The sequence below is a fragment of the Bos javanicus genome, chromosome 12 (assembly GCF_032452875.1).
Source record: "Bos javanicus breed banteng chromosome 12, ARS-OSU_banteng_1.0, whole genome shotgun sequence".
NCBI lineage: Eukaryota > Metazoa > Chordata > Mammalia > Artiodactyla > Bovidae > Bos > Bos javanicus.
Window position 1 is genome coordinate 12,288,509 of NC_083879.1, and position 25,611 is coordinate 12,314,119.

At 44.2% G+C, this 25,611-nt stretch overlaps 1 protein-coding gene across 3 annotated transcripts in view; it reads left to right on the forward strand.

Moving 5' to 3' along the window:
• Window positions 1-576: 576 nt before the first annotated feature.
• The window catches only part of DGKH (diacylglycerol kinase eta), a 213,332-nt gene continuing 188,297 nt past the window's right edge, over window positions 577-25,611 (forward strand). The window contains exons 1-2 of one of the 3 annotated variants that reach the window (XM_061434484.1): window positions 577-671; window positions 7,915-8,109. In XM_061434484.1, the coding sequence (XP_061290468.1) occupies window positions 612-671; window positions 7,915-8,109 (255 nt within the window). In that variant the 5' untranslated portion in view covers window positions 577-611. Of the gene's footprint in view, window positions 672-733; window positions 7,240-7,914; window positions 8,110-25,611 lie in introns of those variants that run through there. The other 2 variants (XM_061434486.1, XM_061434485.1) reach the window with 2 other exon arrangements.

The window sequence follows — 25,611 nt, forward strand, 5'->3', positions numbered from 1 at the left end:
ACGCGGGGACAGGGGGGCTGGAGGCGGCTCCGGGGACGCGCGGTCGCTGCTGCTCCCGTCGCCAGCGCATCGGCCGGCCGCGCCGGGCTTTCCCCACCGCTCCCTGCTCTCCCCGCGCGCGCGCGCGGCGGCAGCTCGGCGCCCGGTCCCGGGGGGGAGGCCGCTCGCGTCCCCGCGGCCGCCCGGCGCCCCTCACCAACCGGCGGCCGCTTTCGGTTCCGCGCCTTATAAGGCCGGCCCGGGGGGTCACGTGCGCCCCGGGCCGCCCGCCGGGAGGAGGGGGCGGTGGGGAGGAGGCGGGGCGGGGAGCGGGGAGGAAAAGGGGAGGGAGCCGGGGGCGGAGGAAGGCGCGGGAGGCGGCGGCGGCGGGGAGCGGATCGCGCGGCGCTGGACCGCGGAGGAGGAGGAGGGGGAGGTGGACGGAGGGCCCGGCGCGGGGGCGGGAGAGCTCAGCGCGGCGGAAGCCGGAGACGGCGGGAGGGCCGGTGGCTGGGAGCCGGGCGGCGGCGGCCGCGAGCACCGCGGCGAGGGAGGCGCATCCAGCGGCCCCGGCGGCGGCGGGGGGCCCGGGTCCGCACTCCGCGGGCGGCCGGCGGGCGCGGGCCGGCGCGATGGAGCCGCGGCACGTGCGCCCCTCGCCGGGCGCCCGCAGCCCGACCTGGGAGGAACCGGTGGGTACCGCGCCCGCGCCCGCCCCCTCCCGCTTCTTCTCTGTCGCGTCCCCCCCCTCCCGCCCGGGCCGGGTTCCGTTCAGGAAATGGCCCGGGATGAGGTCCCCAGCTGCTTCCCAGCCGGGGCCGCGCTTCCTCCGCCGCCCCGGCTCCTCCTCGCGCGCAGCCCGGAGCCCCTTTGTCCGGCCCGCCGAGGCTTTCCCCGAGGGGGGCCGCCGGCGACCCGCGCGGACCACGGCCCTCAGAGCACCGTTTGGTTTCCGTGCTTCATCCACTTCTCAACTTTTTTTTTTTTTGGACTTGATTTTAGAGCGAAGAGAGTGGGTAGGGAGGAGGAAAGGAGAAATCCAGACCGTGGGTCTACCGGCAGGGCTCGGAGGAGATCCGCGTTCCCCCCGCCCGAGACCGCGCCCTGGCCCATCACCTGGGCGCGCAGGTTCCCGGGGACCCGCGCTGGCCGGGCGCATCGCGGCTTGAAGCCCGGAACCACGCCTCCGACTCTGGCTCGCCGCTAAAGCCCCGGGCTTTTCTAGAGGGTCAGGGGGGCTTTCCAGGGGTGAAGCGGGAAGCTGACCTTGATTTCGCCTAGGTTTTTCGCCGCCCATAAAACGCGGAGGTTGGGTGATTTTAGGGACCCGAGTAGCCAGTACATGTGCCTGGTATGTGCGACGGTAACGAGTAGGAGCCCGGGGGGAGAAGAGGTATTCGCATCCGTTCTCTCAAACTCTTTCAACTTATTTCTTGCAACTCAGACAGTCAGAACCACCTCACCGCCCTCCAGTGTTTCTCCCCCTAAATTCCCGTCTCACTCAGAGCTCTGTAATCCTGTGTGGGCTGCCTTTTCCCCTGGCATCGAATTTTAGCTCTCTGCGCCTGCCTCGATATTTGGTACTTCGTCCTGGTTGATATTCTTGAGCCTCTTTGAAAAGCCTCACCGGTGTTCTGTTTACCGTGTTCCCAGGGACTCCCGCATTATCTGCTCAGGCTGGCCCCCTGCCTGTTGAGAGCTTCTAGGTCAGGTGCCGGGTTTGGTTTTTTTTCTTTTCCAATGTGTACCCTACCGGCTCCTTTGCTCAAGTTTCTCTGCCTTCTGTTTCCCGACCTTTCGGCAGTGTCCTTCAACCCTGATCAGTCTGTATCTGCAGCTGTCTTTGCTTTCATAAAGTTGAACATGTTATTAGCTTGCCCGTCTGCTCATATTTCTTCTGTTGTGTGTATTGTGTGTATTACTGAGGATTAAAATATCCTTGAAATTCAAAATACAGTTCGGTTTTGGAGTTTAAGTCAAAGATCCCTGAGAACTAAATTTAGTGACCTGTTTTTGTAACTTCTTTACTTTTAAACTTTCCTACCTGGGAAGTCCTTTATGAACTTGCAGACCTGGAGTCAACACCAATCACAATGAAAAATGCCTGGTTGTATCTATTTTACTGTAGGATGCTAATGCCACAGCTACTTTGGCAGGAAAACTTTTATTTTTGCTTTACTTTAAGTGACAAAAATGAAAATGTTTATTTATTAGCCTTTAAAACTAGAGCCCAAACAGAAATATGTGAGTGAATTGTGACACTTTGTCCAGTCTGCAGAACTCTCCTTTAAAAAATGAGGTTTATTTTCTTTAAACGCTGCAGGCCTTTTTATTTACTCAACAGGTCTTTTATCCAGCACCTACTATGTTCCAGGACTGTTGAATGTAGCAGTTGACTGCACAGGCACAAATCCTTAAATCATCACAGAGCCTTTATTCTTAGGTAGACAAAATGTCTTGTTTCATACATTTTACTATTTTAGAGTAAAAAGAAAAGAGTTCAAAGAAGAAAATCATCAGAGATCTCGTGTATGTGGCATAAAGTGATCCTGTGGACAAAGTGATTTTATTTGAAACCCTGTGGCTGTCCATGTCTGACATGAAGTCTAAGAACTAATAAAGGGGACTCTCATTTAACTTCTTAAAAAAGATAAGTTATCCAAATTACTGAAAAGTGTGGACAAGAAAAATGACAGGGGAAATAATGCATGTAAATGTCAGTTATTTCAGACGTGGGGCGCTAACTGGGGAAATGTCAGCTTAATCTATGTTGAAGGACAGATTTCCCTACAAAAACTTTTTTCAGATCAGTGATCCCTTACGAATCTAATCAAAGCTATGTACTGTCTTCCTCCCCAAGATGTAGCCATGCAACATACATATAAAAATTTAATAAAATTTCAAGGGAATCAGAGTTCCCATAGCCCATTCTGTTGACCTTCAAAGACCTTGGGTTAAAAGATCTGCTTTGACCTGGATTCCATTTTGCTGTCATTTAAAATCTCTTTTTTTCCTGAATTCCAATACAGGCTACTTTAATACTTCTTTACCATAAAAGTATACTCAGTTACATTTATGAAAAAGGAATATTCAGGAACAAACAGGCAATATTCCCAGCACACAGATCATGCTGCATTGTTTCTTACTGTAAATAACGGCATATGTGTAAGGATATAGTTTCTCTGGTCTTTTTTGCCATGTCCCAAAACGTGATATGATTCCACATGGAACCATTCAGACAGAAGAGTTAACATAATGTCGGGAATAGATGCTGAGTAATAGTAAAGAGAATAGCCCGTCTAGCTTGAAATGTACTCGTGCTTGGAGCAGCGAGGCAGCTGCTGGCCATCAGGATGGTCTTTGTACTTGGAGATGAAATGAAGTTATTTAATTAAGGGAGGGTACTTAAATAAACTGTTAACCTTATCATTACCCCATCGAGGGCACTGGGCCTGCAAGAAGATAAATGTTAGCATTCAGGTGTCTGTGTATTTCCTTTAATGCTAGCTTTAGAATGTAATCAAATCATGGAAACAGAGGCATTACCTAAATTTCCAATTAATTAAAAAATATTTCGGTGGTGGGAATAGGTGGGTTCAGGAAGATATTTAGCCAAGTAGTCCTTGTAGATAATAGCCTGTGAGAAAGTAAATAGAATTCTTGCCAGAACTTAGCAGAGTATGAGGGTATTTACAGAGTAATGCTTGAACAGTACTGGGATGCTAGAGTACCCTTTACTTATTAAAATTTATTTTTATTTCCGAATGATTGTTACCTAGTTGGCTCTGATGAAGCTATTCAGACCACTGAAAAATTAGGGAGAGAAGAGTTTCAAAGGAAAAATGGCCAACACATAAATGAGAGTTTATATTTATGTATGAAGTCTAGATGACCGAAGTTGTGTGCCTTAGGTGCAGGGATGGGCATCCGTACATGGAGTTGATATCATGATTACTGTCATTTCAAAATCCTCTTTGTTGAGATAACAAGGGAATTTTAATGAAGCTTTCAGTGTTACATTCTAAACATGGAATCAGTTCAGTTCAGTCGCCCAGTCGTGTCTGACTCTTTGTGACCCCATGAACCGCAGCACGCCAAGCCTCCCTGTCCATCACCAACTCCCAGAGTCCATCCAAACCCACGTCCATCGAGTCGGTGATGCCATCCAATCATCTCATCCTGTGTTCCCTTTTCCTCCTGCCCTCAATCTTTCCCAGCATCAGGGTCTTTTCCAATGAGTCAGCTCTTCGCATCAGGTGGCCAAAGTATTGGAGTTTCAGCTTCATCATCAGTCCTTCCAATGAATATTCAGGACTGATCTCCTTTAGGATGGACTGGTTGGATTTCCTTGAAGTCCAAGGGACTCTCAAGAGTCTTTTCCAACACCACAGTTCAAAAGCATCAATTCTTCAGCTCTCAGCTTTCTTTATAGTCCAACTCTCACATCCATACATGACCACTGGAAAAACCATAGGAATAGGTAGTGTATTATGGAAGCTGTTTTAAAGTTGGCATGAAAGCAAGTCTGTACCTGTTCAACCTGCAGTGTTCTTTGCATGGCTTCAGTTGACTAGGAACATGAGTCTTAGAACATGTTTTTAAAGTGCCTATGTACTTAGGTTCTTCAGAATCTAATGTAGACTTCATGTTTATGACATAATATTTAATGTAAAACCATAGAGCATATGGGATTTAATCAATAAAAGCTACAAATGGATATTAAATCTCTTGTTATAAGTATGATTAATAAGAATATAATTCAAAATATCTCTATAGGTAATATTTATAAGGTTGGTATCAGAATGAGAATTGGCTGTAACTTATCTTTAGTATAATAGTTTTTTTTTTTTTAATGGGGTGGAAAGCCCTTTTAAGTAGACACCTAAAAGTAATTTAGTGGTGGCTTCTATTTCCACTTCTTTCTGAATGCAGTGTCTATGTGGCTTATGTCCGAGCTTATAATAGTTTGTTTGTGATACATTATGTTCAAAACAAAGATTTCAAAGTAATAATAATAAGATAAATATGTAAGATGCATCTAAGAAATTATTTGAATATCTGAAAACACCAACAATTTTTGGTGAACAGTTTGGAGAACAGTTCAAGGAAATCTTATAAAGAAATAATGTAATATGCCACATATTTGAAATTTGTTTTAGTTGCTATTTTGAGCTACATTAAAATGGTTGTGCATATTGAGCTCTCGACATTGCTATTATATTTTTAGGGGAAGTGAAGTGCATTGCAGGTATACAGTGTACAGATTGAATATCCCTTCTGGCAATTTCTAATTTACAGATAAGACCTGAGAAGATGCCAGTGGGTCAGCTACTTGAAATTAGGGATTATAGTTCCTCAGAAGAGATGACTGGAGAAAAGAGCATCTTTCATGAGCTACCTTTTGTGGGAAATGATGCGACATTCCTTCACTTGCTTACACAGCAGTTCACTCTAAGTATGTGCTAGGGAAAATGCAGACCAGGGATCATTTAGTTAACATTGGCGGGTGAAGACTGGCTGTACCTTCAGAGTCACAACCAAATTTTAGAACTTTTTACAAGAGTCTTTGAAGAGCAGGGGTAACTGTGAGGTTAATTTTTCATGAAGTAATGAATACCTTTACTTTGAGGTATTAATAGCCCAGCTTTTGCACGTGAAGCTATATATATATATATATATATACTTTTTTATTTAATATTTGTAAGTGATCAATGTTTGAATGAGAGTGAGAAGTGTATTCAGTCCTCTTAAGATCACAGAATAGGCATGGACATAAAACAATGGACCTTGCCCTTCTGTTTCACTCTCTGCCTGGATTTTGGAAAACATTGCTTATATAAAACTTTAAACCTAAATGTGAATAGAAACATGATAACGGACAAACCAACTTTTGTTGTGTGATGTGGTAATGTGAATAGAACATTAGAATCAGACACATGATTTTGACTTTGGTCCTGCTTGTGACTTTGGGCCTTGGGTTCTTTACATTAAAAGAGAAGGTCTGAACTAGGTTTATTCTTTCAAAAGGCCACTGACTTAGGTGCTCTTTGGATTTGTGAGATCACTGGATTTGTCAGTGACCAAACAGTTGGGTTAGAATAAAGGCCATTCTTTTGATTTTTTTTTTTTTCCTATTAAAAGAATTCCCTTCTCAGAGGTATGTTCTCTGTAGATACAGACTTGCATTTTTATGGAGGCTTAAGTGTTCTTAAAGTTTATTCTGCCCAATTACTTTCCCTTTCTAAAGAAGACAACAGAGCCCAAAGAAGTAGCCTTTATCAGTTAGTAATACCTGGCCGCAAACTCCTGTCTTTGCACATTTGAACTAACCGTCACATTTCACATTTCAATCAATTTAATCTACCTAGTGGCTAGACAGTGGTACGGGGATTGTAGATTGTTTCTGAAAACCTCTTGGAACTGTTAGTTCTTCCACAGCATCAAATTATTGACAGTAAGATTTAAACTAAAAAAACAAACAAACAAACAAAAAAAAACACACCACCCAAAGCAAAACACCCCCTCCCTTAGTCTGGAGGACCCTTAAAGGTCATGTCAACTGAAAAAAATTCGAATGAGTTTGAAGGGCGCGAACACGCTAAAGAGACTGGATGCTTTCCTGAACTGTGAAGAGACTCCATGGTGTGGCAGGGACTTTTTGCCCTACTTAAACACACAGCTTAACAGCAGCCTGGAATTCTCTGTGGATGACAAGAGAAACCTGTCACTTGAGTCTCTTCTCCCCGAAGCCCTCCCACAGCAGGCGTGCACATGGCAATGCAAGGCTGCCGTTTCCCAAGCGTCCGCTCCGCCAGCTCGCAGGGGACGAGCTGAGAGCGGTGGCTGCCGCCTGTTGATCCCATTTCCTCCCGCTCTGGTCCGGGTTAGGGAGTGGCTCTCTCCCAGGACCTTCCAGTGTTTTCGTGCTCGGGCTCCGGCGTTCGCACGGCTCCGGCGCATTGTTTTCTTCTAGGCAGCCCCCCCGGTTCGCGCTTGAGCTCAGAGCTTTCTCTTGCCCGCCGTCGTCTCGGGCTGCGTGTAACTCGCTGGTTTCTGCGCGCTCTCCACGCCCTTGCCAGTTTCCTGTTAGCCCAAGGGATCGCTCTTTCCGAACGAAAAAGTTCTCCGAACCGAGTGGAGCCTCCCGGAAAATGCTCTTCTCTTCCGTGTGCGCCGGATGGGGGTGGGGGTGGGCCAGAAACTAAAGGCCACGGTCAGGAGAGCCGACGGGACCCGGACCTCCGGGCGGAGGCGGGAGAGGTACGCTTCATCACAGAGGGGCTGGGGGATCCGGAGACCCACCAAGGGGCAGCGCCCGTCCATCGCGGGGCCGCAGGGGACTTGTACTTGCGGGGACCGTGCGGCGAGGCCCGAGTGTCTCTGCAGAGATCCTGGGTTCGGGAGGGTGGCGGGAGCACCCAGGGGAGCCGGCAGGAAGCCAGGTTCCCTTTCTGCTCCTGGGGCCGTTCTTGCCACGGTTGCCCGGGAACCGAGGGAGGGAGGAAGCATCGCCGCCGGCCGGGCCTGCGGGAATGGGGGTGCGGAGATTTCGCGCCTCGCTCGCCCTCCGCGGCCCACCCTGGGGACCCCAGACCCTCGGGGACGTGGGACATGGGACGTAGTTCCGACCCGTCCGTCGCTCCCATCACCGCTACCCGCGCCGGTGGTATTCCGGGCCGGGCGCCCTGGGGTCCCAGGCGGGCCTGGGTCCGCGCCCCCGGCGCCCCGCCGCGGCCGCTGCTCTTGCCGGAGCCGGGCGCGGGGTCCCGGAGGCTCTCGACCGGGCGCGGGGTCCAGGGGGCTCCCGGGCGACCCCTCCCCGGCGCGGGCGGCTGGGGGGGGTGAAGATGGCGGCGGCGGCGCGGGGCTCCGGGCCCCGTTCGAGCAGAGCGCCCCTGACCGCCGCCCCCGCCGGGCGGGGCTGTGTTCCCGCAGGAGTCGGACAGGATGGCCGGGGCCGGCAGCCAACACCACCACCCGGGCGCGGCGGGAGGAGCGGCAGGCGCTGCGGTCACCCCCGCCACTGTCCCGGCGGGGCCCGGAGACGACTCGTCAGACAGCGAAGCGGAGCAGGAGGGACCCCAGAAGCTGATCCGCAAAGTGTCCACCTCGGGGCAGATCCGCACCAAGGTAAGGCGGGCCGAGAGCAACGGGGAAGACGGGAGGAGGCAGCTGGGGAAGGGGACCGAGGGCGCCCGGGCGCGGGGAGCGCGCCGGCGGATCTCCCGAGCGTGAGGAGGTGAGGGCGGGGCCTGGGCCGGGGGGCGGGGCCTGGGCCCGGGAGCGTGGGGAGCCGATGTGAGGGTGGGGCCTGGGTCTGGGGGCGGGGCCTGAGCCGGGGAGCGTGGGGAGCAGAGGTGAGGGCGGGGCCTGAGCCCGGGAGCGGGGCCTGGGCCTGGGAGGGTGGGGAGCAGAGGTGAGAGTTGGGGCGGGGTCCGAGAACCGGGCCTGGGCTCGGGGGCGGGGAGCAGAGGTGAGAGCGGGGCCTAAGCCCGGGGGCGGGGCCTGAGCTCGGGGCGGGGCCTGAACCCGGGGGCGGGGAGCGCGCCGACGGATCTTGGGAGCGTGGGGCTCAGAGGTGAGGGCAGAGCCTGGGCCGGGGGCGGGACCCACTGGAGCTGTTCCCGGTCCCGACGCTGGGGCCTTCAGGGTGGGCTCCCGGGGAGCCAGGGTGGAGACGGGGAACCAAGCAGCGTGGGAAAATGCCGAAACGCTGTTTAGAGTTACCACTCAGGGATCCAAAAAGGAGTGTTTTATTATTTTTGGTCCTACCTGCCGAGCAGTGGTTGCTGACACTTTGCACAGGGAGAGAAGTGCAGGCAGGCCAGCCAGAGCTGCTGTGACCTTCGCCACCTTCTCTTCCCGAGGGCAGCAGCCTGTCGCTCCCTGACCCTCCCAGAGGGGTAGGATGGGGAGGTGACCCCTGCCTGCCCCTTTGCTGTGCTTTGGTAAATGATGCTCGCACTCTGCGCAGCACAAACCACAAACCTCGAGTCCCAGGTTTCCACTAAGTGCTGTATTCAGATCTTATCAACGCACGCATGGTTATTTTTAATACTGAAAAGTAACTGTTTTGTCGTATATGGAGATATGCAAGCTGTGTTATTCTTTCTGTAACAAGTGTTACTGACCTGTGAGGGCTCAAGTTGAGCGTTTTAATTTGATTTTATATAATATATATATTTCAAGTGCTGGCAACTTAAACATTACTTATATATTCTAAATTTGGGTCATATTTTAGAAATTATGACGTTGAGAGTCTGTTATCACTGGGCGACTTTAACGAGGAATTAGAAAAGGGAACCAATAAAATCGTTAGATTTGTGTGGTCTTTAAAAATAAATGTGCAGAAGTTAATTCATTCTATACCTATTTTTACGAGAACTTGTTTTCTAAGGTTAATGGAGCCACATATGAAAATAGAACTTTTATTATATGCCTGTGGATTCATGTTTGCACTTGCCTGGCTCCTTACTTTCTAAAATAAATATGTGTAAGCACACACACAACTGTTAACAAGCTTCACTGAGTGAAGAGTCAAAGACTGCTTCATTTTTAAGTGCAGGTCTTGTAACTGCTTTTAATAGTGACATTTCTAATTTAATAAACTTTGTGATAAATTAAGGGTATGGCATTTAATGTATTTTTAGAAGATTAAGGCTAAATAAAATAGGGTCCTTCCTAACAGAGAGTGCCTTTAACATTTGAAATCTTAATTTAAAAAGTTCACAAAACGGTGTTGATAATCAGCAAAATGACAGGTAAAGTGGTGTTTTTACATATTCACCTGAAATGGCTAAAATTCCATGTATGCTTACGTCAAAATTGACCAGTAAATTTATACTGTTTGGAAGAAAATTTAGAGAGATCTCTAATTTGAACTGAGTGAAATAAAAAACAAATTTGTTGGGAGTACCACTAAAATTTGAAAGATACTTGAACTGATGTTGATAGCTACAGTTATACTGTTTAAATTTGATATTTTCTGTGGTTTGGGGAAAAGCATATATATCAAGACTGAGAGTCAATTCAAGAAGCATATTTATTGTTGGTTTCCCATTTAACTTTTTAACAAAAATATTTAACACTGATGTTTTGGCATAATTAGGAATAATTAATGATCATTAAATGAAATGTTCCTATGTACTGAATTTCAGAAGTTGTGTTTTTTGTACTCGCTTAATGCAAGTGCATACAGGTTCATCATCATTATCATACATGGACACAAGCGATCAGGGCCTAAATTGGCTGAAACTGCTGATCCTTGGCCTCCTTACCCGCCCCATCCCCCAGTCCAGACTGTTCATATCTGCCACAAATTTCAGCAGTTACATCTCTGATTCTCAGGGATGAAGGCAGAGCAGTGGGGGGAAGGAGCACTGCTAAATTCAACTGTTGGTTTCCAGTCTTCAGTTATGATCCAGATAAAAGTTGAGGGAAAAGATCTTTAGCACAGGACGGATACGCCATTGATCCCTTGCACAGGTTTGTGAGATGGGAGAGCCTGGAGGAGGAGGCCCTGGGACTAGCCCACAGCTTGGTCATTTTTTAGACAGTAGGAGCTCATACATCCTGAAGATAAACCAAGGGATCACTAGGTCTGACACGCTGTGGTTACTAATAGCGTCTTCAATTATGGTGTATAGCAGTCTGGAATGGTATATGTGGCACACGAACACATAATTTGCGTGCCTATATCCACATGCTTACGTATGTTTGTGTATGTTAATATATGCTGTCTCTTTGGAAAGCACTTGTGCACATACAGAGAGGGCCTACAGCAGAGTGAGTTGAAAAGATGAGTTGAACATTATTTCTTGAATGATTACGTGTATACATTACGTGTGTTCATGTAATGCTTCATATATATGGGTATTACCATTAAAACACACTACTTCTTTTAGTTTCCTTTAAGATCCTTAGGCTCATAAAGCCGATTGGTGTTTAGCTTTGGAGTGAAAAATAACCACTAATTTAAGTCATTACCTTATTTTAAGTGTTTTTTTTTTTTTTTTGTGGTAAATGTTGGTTAATGTTTTAAATAATTTGAGTGTTAGTGAAGAACCTTAATTGTGGCATTTGGAAAGTGTCCAGACTTTTCTTAATTGAAAAAATAAGGTGTGCATATAGTAAGACATTCAGACAGTGTGAGAGAATATTTGGTGAGGGAACGGTATCCAGTGAAAAGTCATCTCCTTCCCACACTAGACTTCATAGTCTCTGTTTCAAAGGCAATTGTTGACAGTTTCTTTGTTGTGTGTTTCTAGACAATTTCTATGTACATAAAAGAATATATATATGTATACATAGATGGGCTTCCCTGGTGTCTCAGATGGTAAAGAATCCACCTGCAATGCAGGAGACTTGGGTTTGATCCCTGAGTTGGAAAGATCCCTTGGAGAAGGGAATGGCAACCCATTCCAGTATTCTTGTCTGGAGAATCCTATGGACAGAGGAGCCTGGCAGGCCACAGTCCACAGGGTCACAAAGAGTCAGACAGGACTGAGCAACTAACACACACACACACGTGTGTGTGTGTGTATATATATATATATGTATATACACACACACCACACTTAAATATGTAGTATTTTGCAAATACTGATGAGAACATTCTGTACACGTTCTGCATCTTGTTTGTTTGGGGATATAATATGGAGATCATTTCTCTAATGTTTGTCTACAGATACTTTGTTCTTTCTGATGATGGCAAAGTATTCCTTTATATCAGATTGAGCTCAGTGAAACTGCACTGTCATTAGGTCAAAATGGTAGAGAGTAAGGCTGGGAGGTGGGGAAAACGGGGAGAAGTACACGCTTTCAACTCTAAGAGGAATATCTTCTGGGCATTTAATGTACAGCATTGTGACTGTGGCTACTAAAATTGTATCATGTATTTGAAATTTGCTAAGAGAATAGCAAGATATTCTCACCACACACACAGGTACACACATGGTAGCTGTGAGGTAATGGATATATTAATTAACTTAATTGTGATCGTTCCACAATATATATGTCTATCAAATAATCATCACATTAAGTACTTTAAGTATTTATACAATTTTACTTGTCAATTAGACATCAATAAAGCTAGAAAAAAATGATCCCATATGGGAAATCTCATATGGTTTAATCTAGCGTGTTATGTCTTCACTTAATTAACCAGCTCTCTATGAAAGGAAATATGGGCTATTTTAAGACAGCACCAATCTCAGCTTTTTTGCAGTGGATACTATACACTTTTTAGGTAAGGAATAAATAGACTGGCATGCTTTTTGAATTAGTATGGTCTAATAAAATCCACATGTACATTTTAGTATCCTCCTCAATCCCATACTGTGTACTCTGTTCCTCTTTTCATTTCCCATTTTTTCCTTCTGTTTCTTTGTCCTTGCTATCTCTCTCCTACTTTTCTCATTCTCTGTTTTTCACCTTTTTTCTTTCTATGGTGTCTCAGATGGTAAAGAATCTGCCTGCAGTGCAGGAGACCTGGGTTCAATCCCTGGGTCGGGAAGATACCATGAAGAAGGGGATGGCTACCCACTCCATTATTCTTGCCTGGAGAATCCCATGGACAGAGGAGCCTGGTGGGCTACAGTCCGTGGGGTTGCAAAGAGTTGGACACCTCTGAGTGGCTAACACATACACACAGTGATTCTCAAACTATCAGCTAAGTAGAATTTCAGGTAGGCTCATCTAGCTACCCAGGTGCTAAACACTAGATAATTTTATGGCTGCCTCAATCTCCTCAAAGGAAATAAGTCACTTGCATACAGAAGTTTAAGTACTACTGATTGGGGAAACTAAAGGGAGCTGTAACTCATCAGATCTCTTCCTTTCTCTTTACCTAGGACTATTATCCCTAAATTCTTCATCTTGCCTCAAGGAGAATTCTGCATTTAGATTGATTCTGCATTTAGATGTACTGTTGTAGAGAATTTCACAGGTGTTTACTGGGCCTGAGGCGTTCTGGAACAGCACTAATACAAACTCAGAACAGCTTAATTATGAACATGAGTGTGAAGGTCGCTTGGTTTGCTTTTTGTTGGCCCATCAATACTGTAGTCTTTCATCTTGCAGTGAATGGCTAGAGGAACCTTGGTCAGGATTATAGACTAGAATTGTTCAACTGTCATAAGCCAAATGGTAAAAACAGATAGGAACCAACTCAAAGACTTTTTGACTCATCTTGGCTAAGGTCATGAAGCTTCATGTGTCAAAAATGCTTCCTAATTTGCTTTATTATGCTCCCACTTATTTTTTCCACATTTATGTCTTACAGTTAATTTTAATGTCCATAAATGAGTTTCTAAATTTAGCTAAAACACACCTAAGCACTGAAAAGATATTCAGAACTTTGCAACACGATACCTGTATTAGGGCATCTCTTTCTGCCCATTAAAAGAATAACCACCACATTGTTCAGTTAAAACCTGGTTTTACTTTAACTTGAAGGATGTATAAATAAACTCGTGTCTTTATGGTAAGGCATGATCAATATGGAAATATTGATTTGTATTTTTCACTGCTTTATGAGATGCAATTTGTGCAATTAAACATTATCTTTCACCATAAACCTTCTGTAGAGTAGATTAGGGAGGACTTGCTTAGTGTTTTGCAAATTGTAGATGGCAGCCGGTTAGTAGGTTCTGCTGGTTCATATCCAGTATTTGAAACAGAAACAGAATAAATTAGAAAATACTATTTAAGTATTTTCTACATGGAAACATTGTTTCCATGTAGTTCTACATGGAAACATTGAATTGGGTGATGATCCAAATAGTATGGGAAACAGAAACAAGGCCAGCAGATTGGTAATAAATAAAGTAATATTAACAAGTTTATTGTTCAGAAACTCACTATGATGTGAAAGGCAAGTAGGAATATTTACATTTTGATAGGTGATAAGCAGGAAGATATCTTGAATTATAAGAGTAATTAACATTCGTCTAGGCAGAAGTCAATGGCACCCCACTCCAGTACTCTTGCCTGGAAAATCCCATGGACGGAGGAGCCTGGTAGGCTGCAGTCCATGGGGTCGCTAAGAGTCGGACACGACTGAGCGTCTTCACTTTCACTTTTCACTTTCATGCATTGGAGAAGGAAATGGCAACCCACTCCAGAGTTCTTGCCTGGAGAATCCCAGGGATGGGGGAGCCTGGTGGGCTGCCATCTATGGGGTCGCAGAATCCAACACGACTGAAGTGACTTAGCAGCAGCAGCAGGCAGAAGTCAGCTAACTTTTTCTATAAAGGGTCAGGTAGTAAATATTCAAAGCTTTGTGGGCCATAGACTGTCAGAATTACTCAACTCTACTGCTGTAGTGCAAAAGCATCTATAAGCAGTACTTGAATATACCTATAAGTAGCTGTCATGTGATATATGTCTCTCTATGTGTTGTTGCTCAGTCACTAAATTGTGTCCAACTCTTTGCACACCGTGGCTTGCAGCACGCCACATTCCGTGGTCCTCCACCATCTTCTGTAGTTTGCTCAGTTTCATGCCCGTTGAGTAGGTGATGCTATCTAACCATCTCTTCCAATAAAAGTTTAAGGATGTTAACATTTGAGTTCATAACATTTTCACGTGTTAACAAATATTTTTTCATTTGAGTTCATAACATTTTCATGTGTTAACAAATATATATATATATATATATATATTTTAAAGCCATTTAAACATGTAAAAACCTTCTTAACTTGTGGGCTGTGTACAATCAGGTGCTAGAAGTATACGGCCCATGGATCTTCTTGTGGGCTTTAGTTTCTGATTACTTTTCTAGGTAATGGAAAATGGTTTGCATAGCATTGCAAAGTTAAGGTGCTGCAAAATGCAATCAGCGTTGAAGGGACCAAATAAAGCTAGATCTCAATCCATTTAAAAATCTCATCTTTGTAGAACATTTTATTTTTAGCTTGGTTTGCGTCTTTGCTTCCATTTTAATGTGAACTAAATATAGATTGGAAACTCTGAGTCTTGGTACAGTAATATATGGTATAACAACTTTCTTTCCATTTTGATTACAAGTTAAACATGATATCCCATTATTAAAGATGAGACTTAATAAATAATTTATTCAACCTTCACATACAACTTAAGATGCATTATTTGAAGGTATCTAAATTTAGAAAGCTTTCACTTTAAGGCTGCATGTTTGCTGTTGTGGTGGGAGTGATGAAAGGTTATATAAAACTTTTATTGTAGATGACTCGGGGCTCCTTTCTGTTTCCAGGGTACAGGGTTTCACTCATATTGGATTTGTTAGGCTTTACTTGCTCAGGAAATATGTTTATAGGCAAAGGTTTTAATTAAAGAGAATTTGGTTTATGTCTAAAAATAGACCTTTGAAAAAGACCTGTAACATGTTACTCCATTATGTTTTCCCTTGACAAATTAATTTGATTTTGTTGGGTATGGAGTGGTTTTTTTCTGTAACTATTTAGTTATTTGAAACACATTTGTATTTTTGATTTGGTTAAGTGGCTTAAAAGGTCAATATCCATTGTTGATAATAACCCTAATTTAAGATGCAGTATACATTGTTTCTATTTTATCAATAGATTGTCACTTATTTTTTTCAAAGTAACATAAATGACAATATTCCCCCCTCCCCGCTTTTTATTAGAAGGATATTTGGAAGACTTGTTAGCCTCTTGGGGTTTATTTATTTATTTATTTATTTATATTGGAATATAAAAAAATGCAGCAAAATGAATCAGTTATACATATACATAGATCCACTCTTTTTACGATTCTTTTCCATGTAGATCACTGAGAGTACTGAGTAGAGTTTCCTGTGCTGTGTGGGAGGCCCTTATTAGTTACCTAAGCCTCTTGTTTCATTCCAAGGAAGTATGATTAACTTTATCATGTGTGGAGCAGGCATCTCTAACCTTCTCACTGTGCAGGTTGAATACCAGGACTTTGTCCAAACACCAGATTGTGATTTAATGTTTGTTGTTCAGTCACAAAGTCGTGTCTAGCTCTTAAGCTTGGGACATTCATGTCAGAAATGTAAAGATCCCTTTCTCCTTAGTGTTTGTTTATAGAGCAGTTTTATAATATATACATGATCTCATCAAACAGTTGTGTAAAACTATCTGAATTTTACAAATGAAAAAACTGAGAGCAGCAGGTTGGAATATCTTCTAAGTAAATTGCAGGACTGCAACTCAAAAGCAGGACTTGGAAATAGTGGATGGCTTCCAAGTGTCTTCTTTTAAGTCCAGTAAGCTTCTTGGATTTGAAACTTGACTTCTATAGTATACAAGTATGGGTGTATTGGATTGGCCAAGAAGTTCGTTAGGGTTTTTCTGTACAGTGTTATGGAAAAACCCTAACGAACTTCTTGCCAACCCAATATGTGGGTGTCTGCTCACCTCTCCTGCTTCCCTTCCCCTGTGTTACCCTCTCCCTTCCTGCCCCGCCCTTTATTCATCTGTTTAATCTGAATGTATCTCTGACCAATGTTTTAGGTTTCCTAATGCCTTTTTGCGGAGAAGGCAATGGCACCCCACTCCAGTACTTTTGCCTAGAAAATCCCACGGACGGAGGAGCCTGGTAGGCTGCAGTCCATGGGGTCGCTAGAGTCGGACATGACTGAGCGACTTCACTTTCACTTTTCACTTTCATGCATTGGAGAAGGAAATGGCAATCCACTCCAGTGTTCTTGCCTGGAGAATCCCAGGGACGGAAAGCCTGGTGGGCTGCTGTCTATGGGTCTCACAGAATTGGACACAATTGAAGTGACTTAGCAGCAGCAGCAATGCCTTTTTGCATTCAAAACTTACATTTTTAGTGAGATGTTGAACAGTATATGTTTGAAAAGTCACTTTCAAAATAAAATATTTCAGCTGAAATTTCTATTAATTTTAATTACCATTAGCTAAATCATGGAATCACTTTGAAAATGGCTTTAGAAGGACTCATTTATAAGAAATGCTTATAGGTATCTAACGCTTCAAATAGATTTTCAAAGAAAACTGTTAGTTTCACTTTTGTAAGATGAGATGCTGGTTTTAAAAGGTCATGATATAGTGCTAATATGAATTATATAAAGTGCTTTTCCATTTGGCCTATTGAGGAAAATACATGAATAAAATTTATTTTTAACTAGCTAAGGAATGAACATGACATTTATAGGGTACAATTTTCTCCATCTGACTCTTCCATTTAGGTAAGAAATAGTTCCAGGACGTGTACATGAGCAGGTACACCATTTTGAGTGGGGTTATTTGTACAGAGTCATATAGTACTTTTTATAAACTCATGTAGTACTTTCAAAACTCATGTTTTTAGTGAGGCTTTATGCTAAAGACTTTGACTGTGTGGATCACAACAAACTGTGGAAAATTCTTAAAGAGATGGGAATACCCAACCACCTGACCTGCCTCCTGAGAAATCTGTATGCAGGTCAAGAAGCAATGGTTAGAACCTGATGTGGAACAAGAGACTGGTTCCAAATTGGGAAAGGAGTATGTCAAGGCTGTATATTGTCACCCTGCTTATTTAACTTATACGCAGAGTACATCATGTGAAATGCCAGGCTGGATGAAGCACAAGCTGGAATCAAGATTGCCGGTAGAAATATCAATAACCCCAGATATGCAGATGACACCACCTTTATGGCAGAAAGTGAAGAGGAACTAAAGAGCCTTTTGTTGAAGATGAAGAAGCTGGCTTAAAACTCAACATTCAAAAAACGAAGATCATGGTATCCAGTCCCATCACTTCATGGCAAATAGATGGGGAAACAATGGAAACAGTGAGAGACTTTATTTTCTTGGGCTCCAAAATTATTGCAGATGGTGACTGCAGCCATAAAATTAAAAGATGCTTGCTCCTTGGAAGAAAAGCTATGACAAACCTAGACAGCATATTGAAAAGCAGAGGCATTACTTTGCCAACAAAGATCCATCTAGTCAAAACTGTGGTTTTTCCAGCAGTCATATATGGATGTGAGAGTTGGACTATAAAGAAAGCTGAGCGCTGAAGAATTGATGCTTTTGAACTGTGATGTTGAAGACTCTTAAGAGTCCCTTGGACTGCAAGGACATCAAACTAGTCAATCCTAAAGGAAATCAGTCCTGAATATTCATTGGAAGGACTGATGCTGAAGCTGAAGCTCCAATACTTTGACCACCTGATGCGAACTGACTCATTAGAAAAACCCTGATGCTGGGACAGATTGAAGGCAGGAGGAGAAGGAGATGACAGAGGATGAGATGGTTGGATGGCGTCACTGACTCAATGGACGTGAGTTTGAGTAAACTCCAGGAGTTGGTGATGGACAGGGAGGCCTGGCGTGCTGCAGTTCTTAGGGTTGCAAAGAGTTGGAGATGACTGAGCAACTGAACTGAATATAGTACTTTAAAATCATATTATTTTATATATATAAATATATATATGAATATATACTGTCTCCGGTTTGTGGAGCACTGTGGTAAAATAAACCCCTATGAACTAGAAATAGAACATTTTCAGCAGCAGCCATCTAAGCTGCTATCTAAGTGTGCCCCTTCTCTTTTTCACTCTTTTGTTGTCCCTCAGTTCATTCAAAAAGGGACTTCCTTAGTGGTCTAGTGGTTAAGAATCCGCCTTCCAAGGCAGGGGATGAGGGTTCTATCCCTGCTCTGAGAACTAAGACCCTGCGTGCCATGGGGCAACTGAGCCTACATGCCTCAACTAGAGAGAAGCCCGTACATAGCAACTAAGGCTGGACACAGCCAAAAGTAAATAAATAAATGTTAGAAAGTAATTTATTCCAGAGATGCATATGGTGTCCAAGCACTGTCATAGATGCCAGTGATAGAGCAGTAATCAGAACCAAGATAGACAAAGATCTCTGCCCTCGTGGAGCTCACATTTTAATCCTGGGAGAACTTAGAAACTTATAAGTATGTAAAATGCATAACATATTAGAAGGTGAGAAGTGCTAAAGAGGGGAAAAAAAACACGAATGGGAGTGTGGGTAGGATAGGAAGAGGAAGGTCTTCCTGAGGAGGTGACATTGGAATGGTGACCTTGAGGGAATGAGCCTTCCTCTGGGGGGAAGGCAGCCTAGGCAGAAGGAACAGGGGTACAATGACCAAGAGACAGAAGCTACAGCAAGGAGGGGGTCAGCAGGGTGGGGCTGAAGTGGGGTGGGGGGATGGCAAGAAAGCCAGACGTTAACAGTAAAGTAGTGGGGAGTCCTTTGCCTTGGGCTCATGCATCCCATAGGGTGGCATTGAAGTGAGTGAAGTGAGATCGCTCAGTCGTGGCCAACTCTTTGTGACCCTGTGGACTGTAGCCTACCAGGCTTCTCCATCCATGGGATAGGGTGGCATTAGCGGCGAAGAATCTGCCTGTCAGTGCAGGAGATACAAGAGATGCAGGTTCAGTCAGTCCCTAGGTCGGGAAGATCCCCTGAAGTAGGAAATGACGACTCTTTCCAGTGTTCTTGCCTGGAGAAGCCTATGGACAGAAGAGCCTGGCAGGCTACAGCCCGTGGGATCTCAGAGTCTGACACGACTGAACGTGCACACAGAGCACACATGTGCTCTGTAGTCTGGATGGGCTTCAGGGGGCTCCCCGAATTTTGTGTTCATGTGTATGCCCCTCAGAAGACTAAAACCATTGATTTGTAAAAGGGAATTGTAGGACAGACAGTAAAAGATAGGTGAAAAAAAAAAAAGAAACACATACTGTAATCATCCGTTATCATGGTTATTTGGAGAAATGCTAAAATTAGTGATGGATTAATGAAATGAAAGGAAAAGCCCCATTGGACAGCAAGGTTCCTTGGGACCCTTAAATAGTGTCGGGTTTGTGTCTCAACTCTTCCATATACTATTTTTTTTTTAAAATGTGGACCATTTTTAAAGTCGTTAGTGAATTAGCTGCAATATTGCTTCTGTGTTATGCTTTGGTTTTTTTGGCTGCAAGGTATGTGGGATCCTAGTTCCCCAATCGGGGGTCGAACCCGCAGCCCCTGCATTGGAAGGTGAACTCTTAACAACTGGGCCTCCACAAGAGTCCCTTCAGTGTTACTGTGGCAGAGAATGCTGTGCTCTTCAGTCTCTGGGCTTCCCCGTCTTTCCTGGCCAGCTGTGAGGCTTCATTTCGTGTGCAGAAAGGTGGGGCTGTGTCACCTGAGTTTCAGCTGGTGGAACATAAGTGGGAGTGATGCTTGTCACTGTGGCCTCTAAAGCTGTCTGTGGGCCTCTCCTTGCGTTGTTCCTTGCAGATGTAGATTATGCAGTGGAAAGAGCTTGGATCCCTGACTCAGAGAGCAGAGCCTCTGTTCCTGCCCCCAAGCTCACATTGGATTGTGACTCAGAAGGGCTGTGGACCTTTACTGTGTTGAGCCCCTAAGATCTAGGTATTATCCGCTGCAGCAGTTAGCATACCATGACCGACACACTTCATCTCTCTGAACTTTGGATTTCTCATCTGCCAAATGGGGCTAGTGCTTCCTACCTCTCAGGGTCATGATGAGGATTAAGGAAATACACAGGATGCTTTTGTATCCCTGACTAGTATAATTATTTTTAAAAACTGGTATAAAATCCTCATACTGCAGTTATTCCTGATACATGTGCTTTTAAATATTTTAAGCAGCTTCTTACTCAGTAGGCTATATAGACCATGGTCCTTTGTTGGCTCTTTAAAAGGCTTGATAAAAGTATTATATTTTTACAGACCATTATTTTGTAATATCCAGAACTATCTTTGCCACCACAAAGGGCCCTTTGGATATCTGAAAACTCATACTGCAGGAGCCATGTCGATGGGCTCACTGCATGACATTCATGAGGACTAACCTTGCTTCTAGAGTAAGATATGTTACAAATGTCATAGGGAAAATATACTTTATTAAAAACAAGTGACCTCTCGCAGCTGGTAGTGGAGATACGTGGCCAGGTAGGCTTTTAGGTGCATCCACAGCCTGATCTGCTTTATCCTGAACCAATTTCTCTACACGTTCCCCGTCGTCCCCTTTCTCAACTCCTCCTCTGTCCCCATAATCTGACTTTTGCCCAAACCACTTCATGAAAACCTCTTTTGCAAAGGTGATCTAATTGCTAACCTCCAGCAGTCTCTTTACTTTTCACTCAACTGTATTTCTTGCAATTTTGACACTGTTGACCATTTTTCCCCCCTCACATCTTCCCCATTTGCTTTCAAGGTTTAATTCCTGTTCTCTTTCTTACTAGCTTTTGACTGCCTCTCGATCTCTGTCCCTGTGTGCGTTTTCCCAGGATTCTAACTCTCTTTGCCCTTCCTTTGTTGATCTCCTCTATTAGGTTGGGCTTTGGCGTCCAGGCCTGTCTCGCTCCAGCCTGTGCTTTGCTGTGCGATCTGGACCAAGTTCCTTTGCCTACTAGACACTTACTGTGGTGGGTCCTGTAACCATCTCAGCCTCAGTATTTTCGTAAATAGATTAAATAGTTTCTCCCCACTCCCTCGGCAAATTTAGCTTCATTGTTTTTATAGGAAGAATTTGCTTTGTAGTTAACTGATTTATTATTATTTTTTTGTCTTGCTGATCATCTTCATTAATTCATTTGCTTTTAGCGGATATGCATTCAGTGCCTCCTTTGGCTAGGGTGAGTGTTCCGGCCTAGGAAACACTAGTGTATAAAGCAGACACAGCCCCTTTCCTCATGGAGCCCAGTTAGCAGTCACTATGTTTGGTCAATTGTGTATTTGCATAGGTTATTTCACTTAATCCCCATAATAAAACTAAGTAGGTAGATACCAATATTATCCCCGTTTTAGAAACAAGGAAACCAAGGATTATATAAGTAATTTACACAAGATCACTCAAGCCTTCAAGCGACCTGTTTCATGCCTGATTTAACTATTACAGTATTTATATAGAGCCTTCACTAAGTCATGTCCAACTTTTGCAATCCAATGAACCATACCGGGCTTCTCTATCAGTGGGATTTCCCAGGCAAGAACACTGGAGTGGGTTGCTATTTCCTTCTCCAGGGGATCTTCCTGACCCAGGGATCAAACTGGGGTCTTCTGCATTGCAGGTGATTGTTAGGTGGATTCTTTACTGACTGAGACACCAGGGAAGCCCATTATGATACATACTACTATCTTTTTCTCTCCTGCTTGTGTCTGTCAGGAGTTCTTTCGTTCCTTCCCACTTCTGTTGCTGTTTTTTCCTAACCTTCACTTAACCTTTAGGATTTAGCATTTGGATTTTTTTGTCATGGATTTCCTATCTGGTCCGTTCTCTACTACTCCTCTGCCAAAGCTATCGTTATAAAAGAGAAGTTTGATTATAAGAAAATTTTGTATAAGCTCTTACTTACCTAGTACCCATAATGGTAAATTTCTTATGGCTTAGTAGGTCTTTCTCAATTTAGCGGTAAACCACCTTTCTGGTCATTTATTCAGTATTTATCGAGTACTGTTGTAGTTGCCAGAATGGCAAAATCGCATAAAAAACCCTGCTTGCTAGAGCTTCTAGTCTATTGAGGGAGAAGTTAATAAACATATAAGCAAATACATATCAGATGTTCATAAGCACTGCTGCTAAGTCACTTCAGTCGTGTCCGACTCTGTGTGACCCCATAGATGGCAGCCCACCAGGCTCCCCCGTCCCTGGGATTCTCCAGGCAAGAACACCGGATTGGGTTGCGATTTCCTTCTCCAGTGAATGAAAGTGAAAAGTGAAAGTGAAGTTGCTCAGTCGTGTCCGACTCTTAGCAACGCGATGGACTGCAGCCCACCACGCTCCTCCGTCCATGGGATTTTCCAGGCAAGAGTACTGGAGTGGGGTGCCATTGCCTTCTCCGTCATAAGCACAATGAAGGGAAATAAAATAGGATAAAGGGAGAGGAAGTAGTTAGAGCAGCGTGTGTGTGTGTGTGTGTGTGTGTACATGCATGTGTGTGAGTGTAAAGTGTTTTGGGTGAATTGGTCCAGGAAGGACTCTCCTGGGTGCGGTACTATTTGAACAGAGATCTGAATGAACTGGCATGAGCCATGCAGATATCTGGTGTCAGGGCGTGCCAGGCAGAGTCAACACTGAGGTCTCCAGTCTGCCTCTGCACCCTGGGGGCAGTCAGGCCAGACCCTTTTCTGTTCCCAGAGTAAGGCAGGTGCGGTCTCATTTCCAAGTCTTTGCACTCGTTATTCTGTCTACATGGAAAGCCTCCTCTTTTCTGTTTCTCTGTCTGATCCATTTTCTACTCTTATTTTCCCACATCTCTGAAACAGTGAAGTGGCTTACATCCAGTACTGTGTATCAAGCTTCAGTAAATTGTAGCTCTGACTGTGGGACCAAGAGGGAGGTTAGTGGGTTAGTCTATAGAGCAGAGACTCCGCTCTCTCTCTCTTTATATATGTATTATATAACATTATATACCACATGAAACCGAAAGTGTTGGTTGCTCAGTCCTGTCTGACTCTTTGCAACTCTATGGAGTGTAGCCCGCCAGGCTCCTCTCTCCATGGAATTCTCCAGCCAAGAATACTGGAGTGGGTTGCCATTCCCTTCTCCACGGAATCTTCCCAACCCAGGAATCAAACTGGAGTCTTCTGCATTGCAGGCGGATTCTTTAACCAGCTGAGCTACCAGGGAAGCTGGTGTAATAGATATGACAATGCTTTATATTATATGTTACATATCAGATAATATGTACAGTATATGTAATAATTTTATAACACTAATAATATATACTATATTATATATAATGTTACATATAAATGTATGCTTTATATTTATATTTTATAATGTATAATACATACTTTATTAACAAAAGGAAGGTGAGTTGTAAATTTGGCCCCACACTTCCTGGCAGCCACAGCAGCAAAATCACTTACAAAATTATATGGTCAGGAGTGAAAAAGCCCTCTGGATTTTAGCAGGAAAACAAGTTTTTCTAGGTCCCCAGGGCTGTGTGGTGTTCTGCCAGTATCCGCGTGGCTGTCACTGAGGGCTGAAGTAGACACTCACCTACATCACGACGCAAGTGTGGGCATGTCCCTGCAATGTTGCTCCTTTTCAGGGCTGGACATGCTCCAAACTGAACCTTCATGCCAGCAGTTTGGGAGGGGATTTAAGTAAGGCAGCTTTAGTTATGACTAAATCCAGGCATAAAATCCAAAATATTTTTGAAGATTGAATAAATGGCATGACCTTCAGACCATCCGCCTGTTAAACTGGGCGTCTGCCGAAGTACTTTGGAAGTATCCTAGCGTCTCACGTTCTTTGCTGCTGTTATTTATTCAGGTGTGACTGACAAGAGGGGATTGAAGGGTATGTTCTCAGCCGGTACAGAAAGAAAAATCTGATGTTTCTTGGTAGCTCTCAACTCAGTATTAAATGTTTCTGAGAGTAGTTTTTTTAAGAATACATTTGCAGTGTTTTATGAGTGCAGTGCAGAATGTTAAAAACATGTATGCGTTTCAGAAAATTACGAGAAGAGTGTTGACCTCATGGACCCCTGGAAAGGTCTTGAGGACAGTTTGACAACTGCTGTGTCTGCACAGTGTAATTGGGGCCGATGTTATTTTATTTTATTTTGAGAGAGAGAGCTGGGAGGATGTCTGGAGGAAGAACAGAACAATCAGAGAGAAAAGCCAGTGCAAAGGCCCTGAGGTAGAAGGACTCTTGACACAGCGCAGGAATGTGAGGGGGCAAAGGATGCCTAGGGCGAAGTGAGGGCGGTGGGAGCGAGTAGCAGGAAGGACCCTAAGAGAGGTTGGGGGACAGCAGACATGTTGTGAGGATTTCTGTGAGATAATATACATATTTGGCATGGTAGCTCACACACAGTCGACACTTCAGAGATACTGCTTATCATAGTAATGGGCTTCCCAGGTGATGCATTGGTAAAAACCCCACCTGCCAATGCAGGAGATGTAAGAGATGGCCAGTTCCATCCCTGGGTTGGGAAAATCCCCCGGAGGCAGAAATGGAAACCCACTCCAGTATTCTTGCCTGGGAAATCCCATGGACAGAGGAGCCTGGTTGGGCTACCGTTCAGGGGGTTGCAAAGAGTCGGACATGACTAAAGTGACCTAGCACAGCACGCAGCATGTCATGGTAATAGTAAAGTAATACAGTTACAAATTTGACCTTTAAAAACAGTGTCTAAAACAGACTCTAGAAGTAGGAGAGACATGAAAATGTAGCTGGAGAGATCAAGTGAGGATCTCTTGATCTCTTGATCTTTTGAGGATCTCTAGATCTCTAGGATCAAGTGAGGGGTTTTTTTCTTTCTCTTGATCTCTTGAGGATCTCTCGATCTCTAGGATCAAGTGAGTTTTTTTTTTTTTTTCTTTCTCTTGATCTGTTGAGGATCTCTTGATCTCTAGGATCAAGTGAGGTTTTTTTTTTTTTCTCTTGATCTGTTGAGGATCTCTTGATCTCTAGGATCAAGTGAGGTTTTTTTTTCCTTTCTCTTGATCTCTTGAGGATCTCTTCAGCTCTAGGATCAAGTGAGGTTTTTTTTTTTTTTTTCTCTTGATCTGTTGAGGATCTCTTGATCTCTAGGATCAAGTGAGGGTGTTTTTTTTAAGGAGAAAGAAGGGAGTATTGGTGGTCTGAGTAGAATAGTGGAGAGGGAGGATTAGATGATGCAGAAAAGAGAGAGCAATGTTGCTGGAGCAGTGTTCCTGAATATA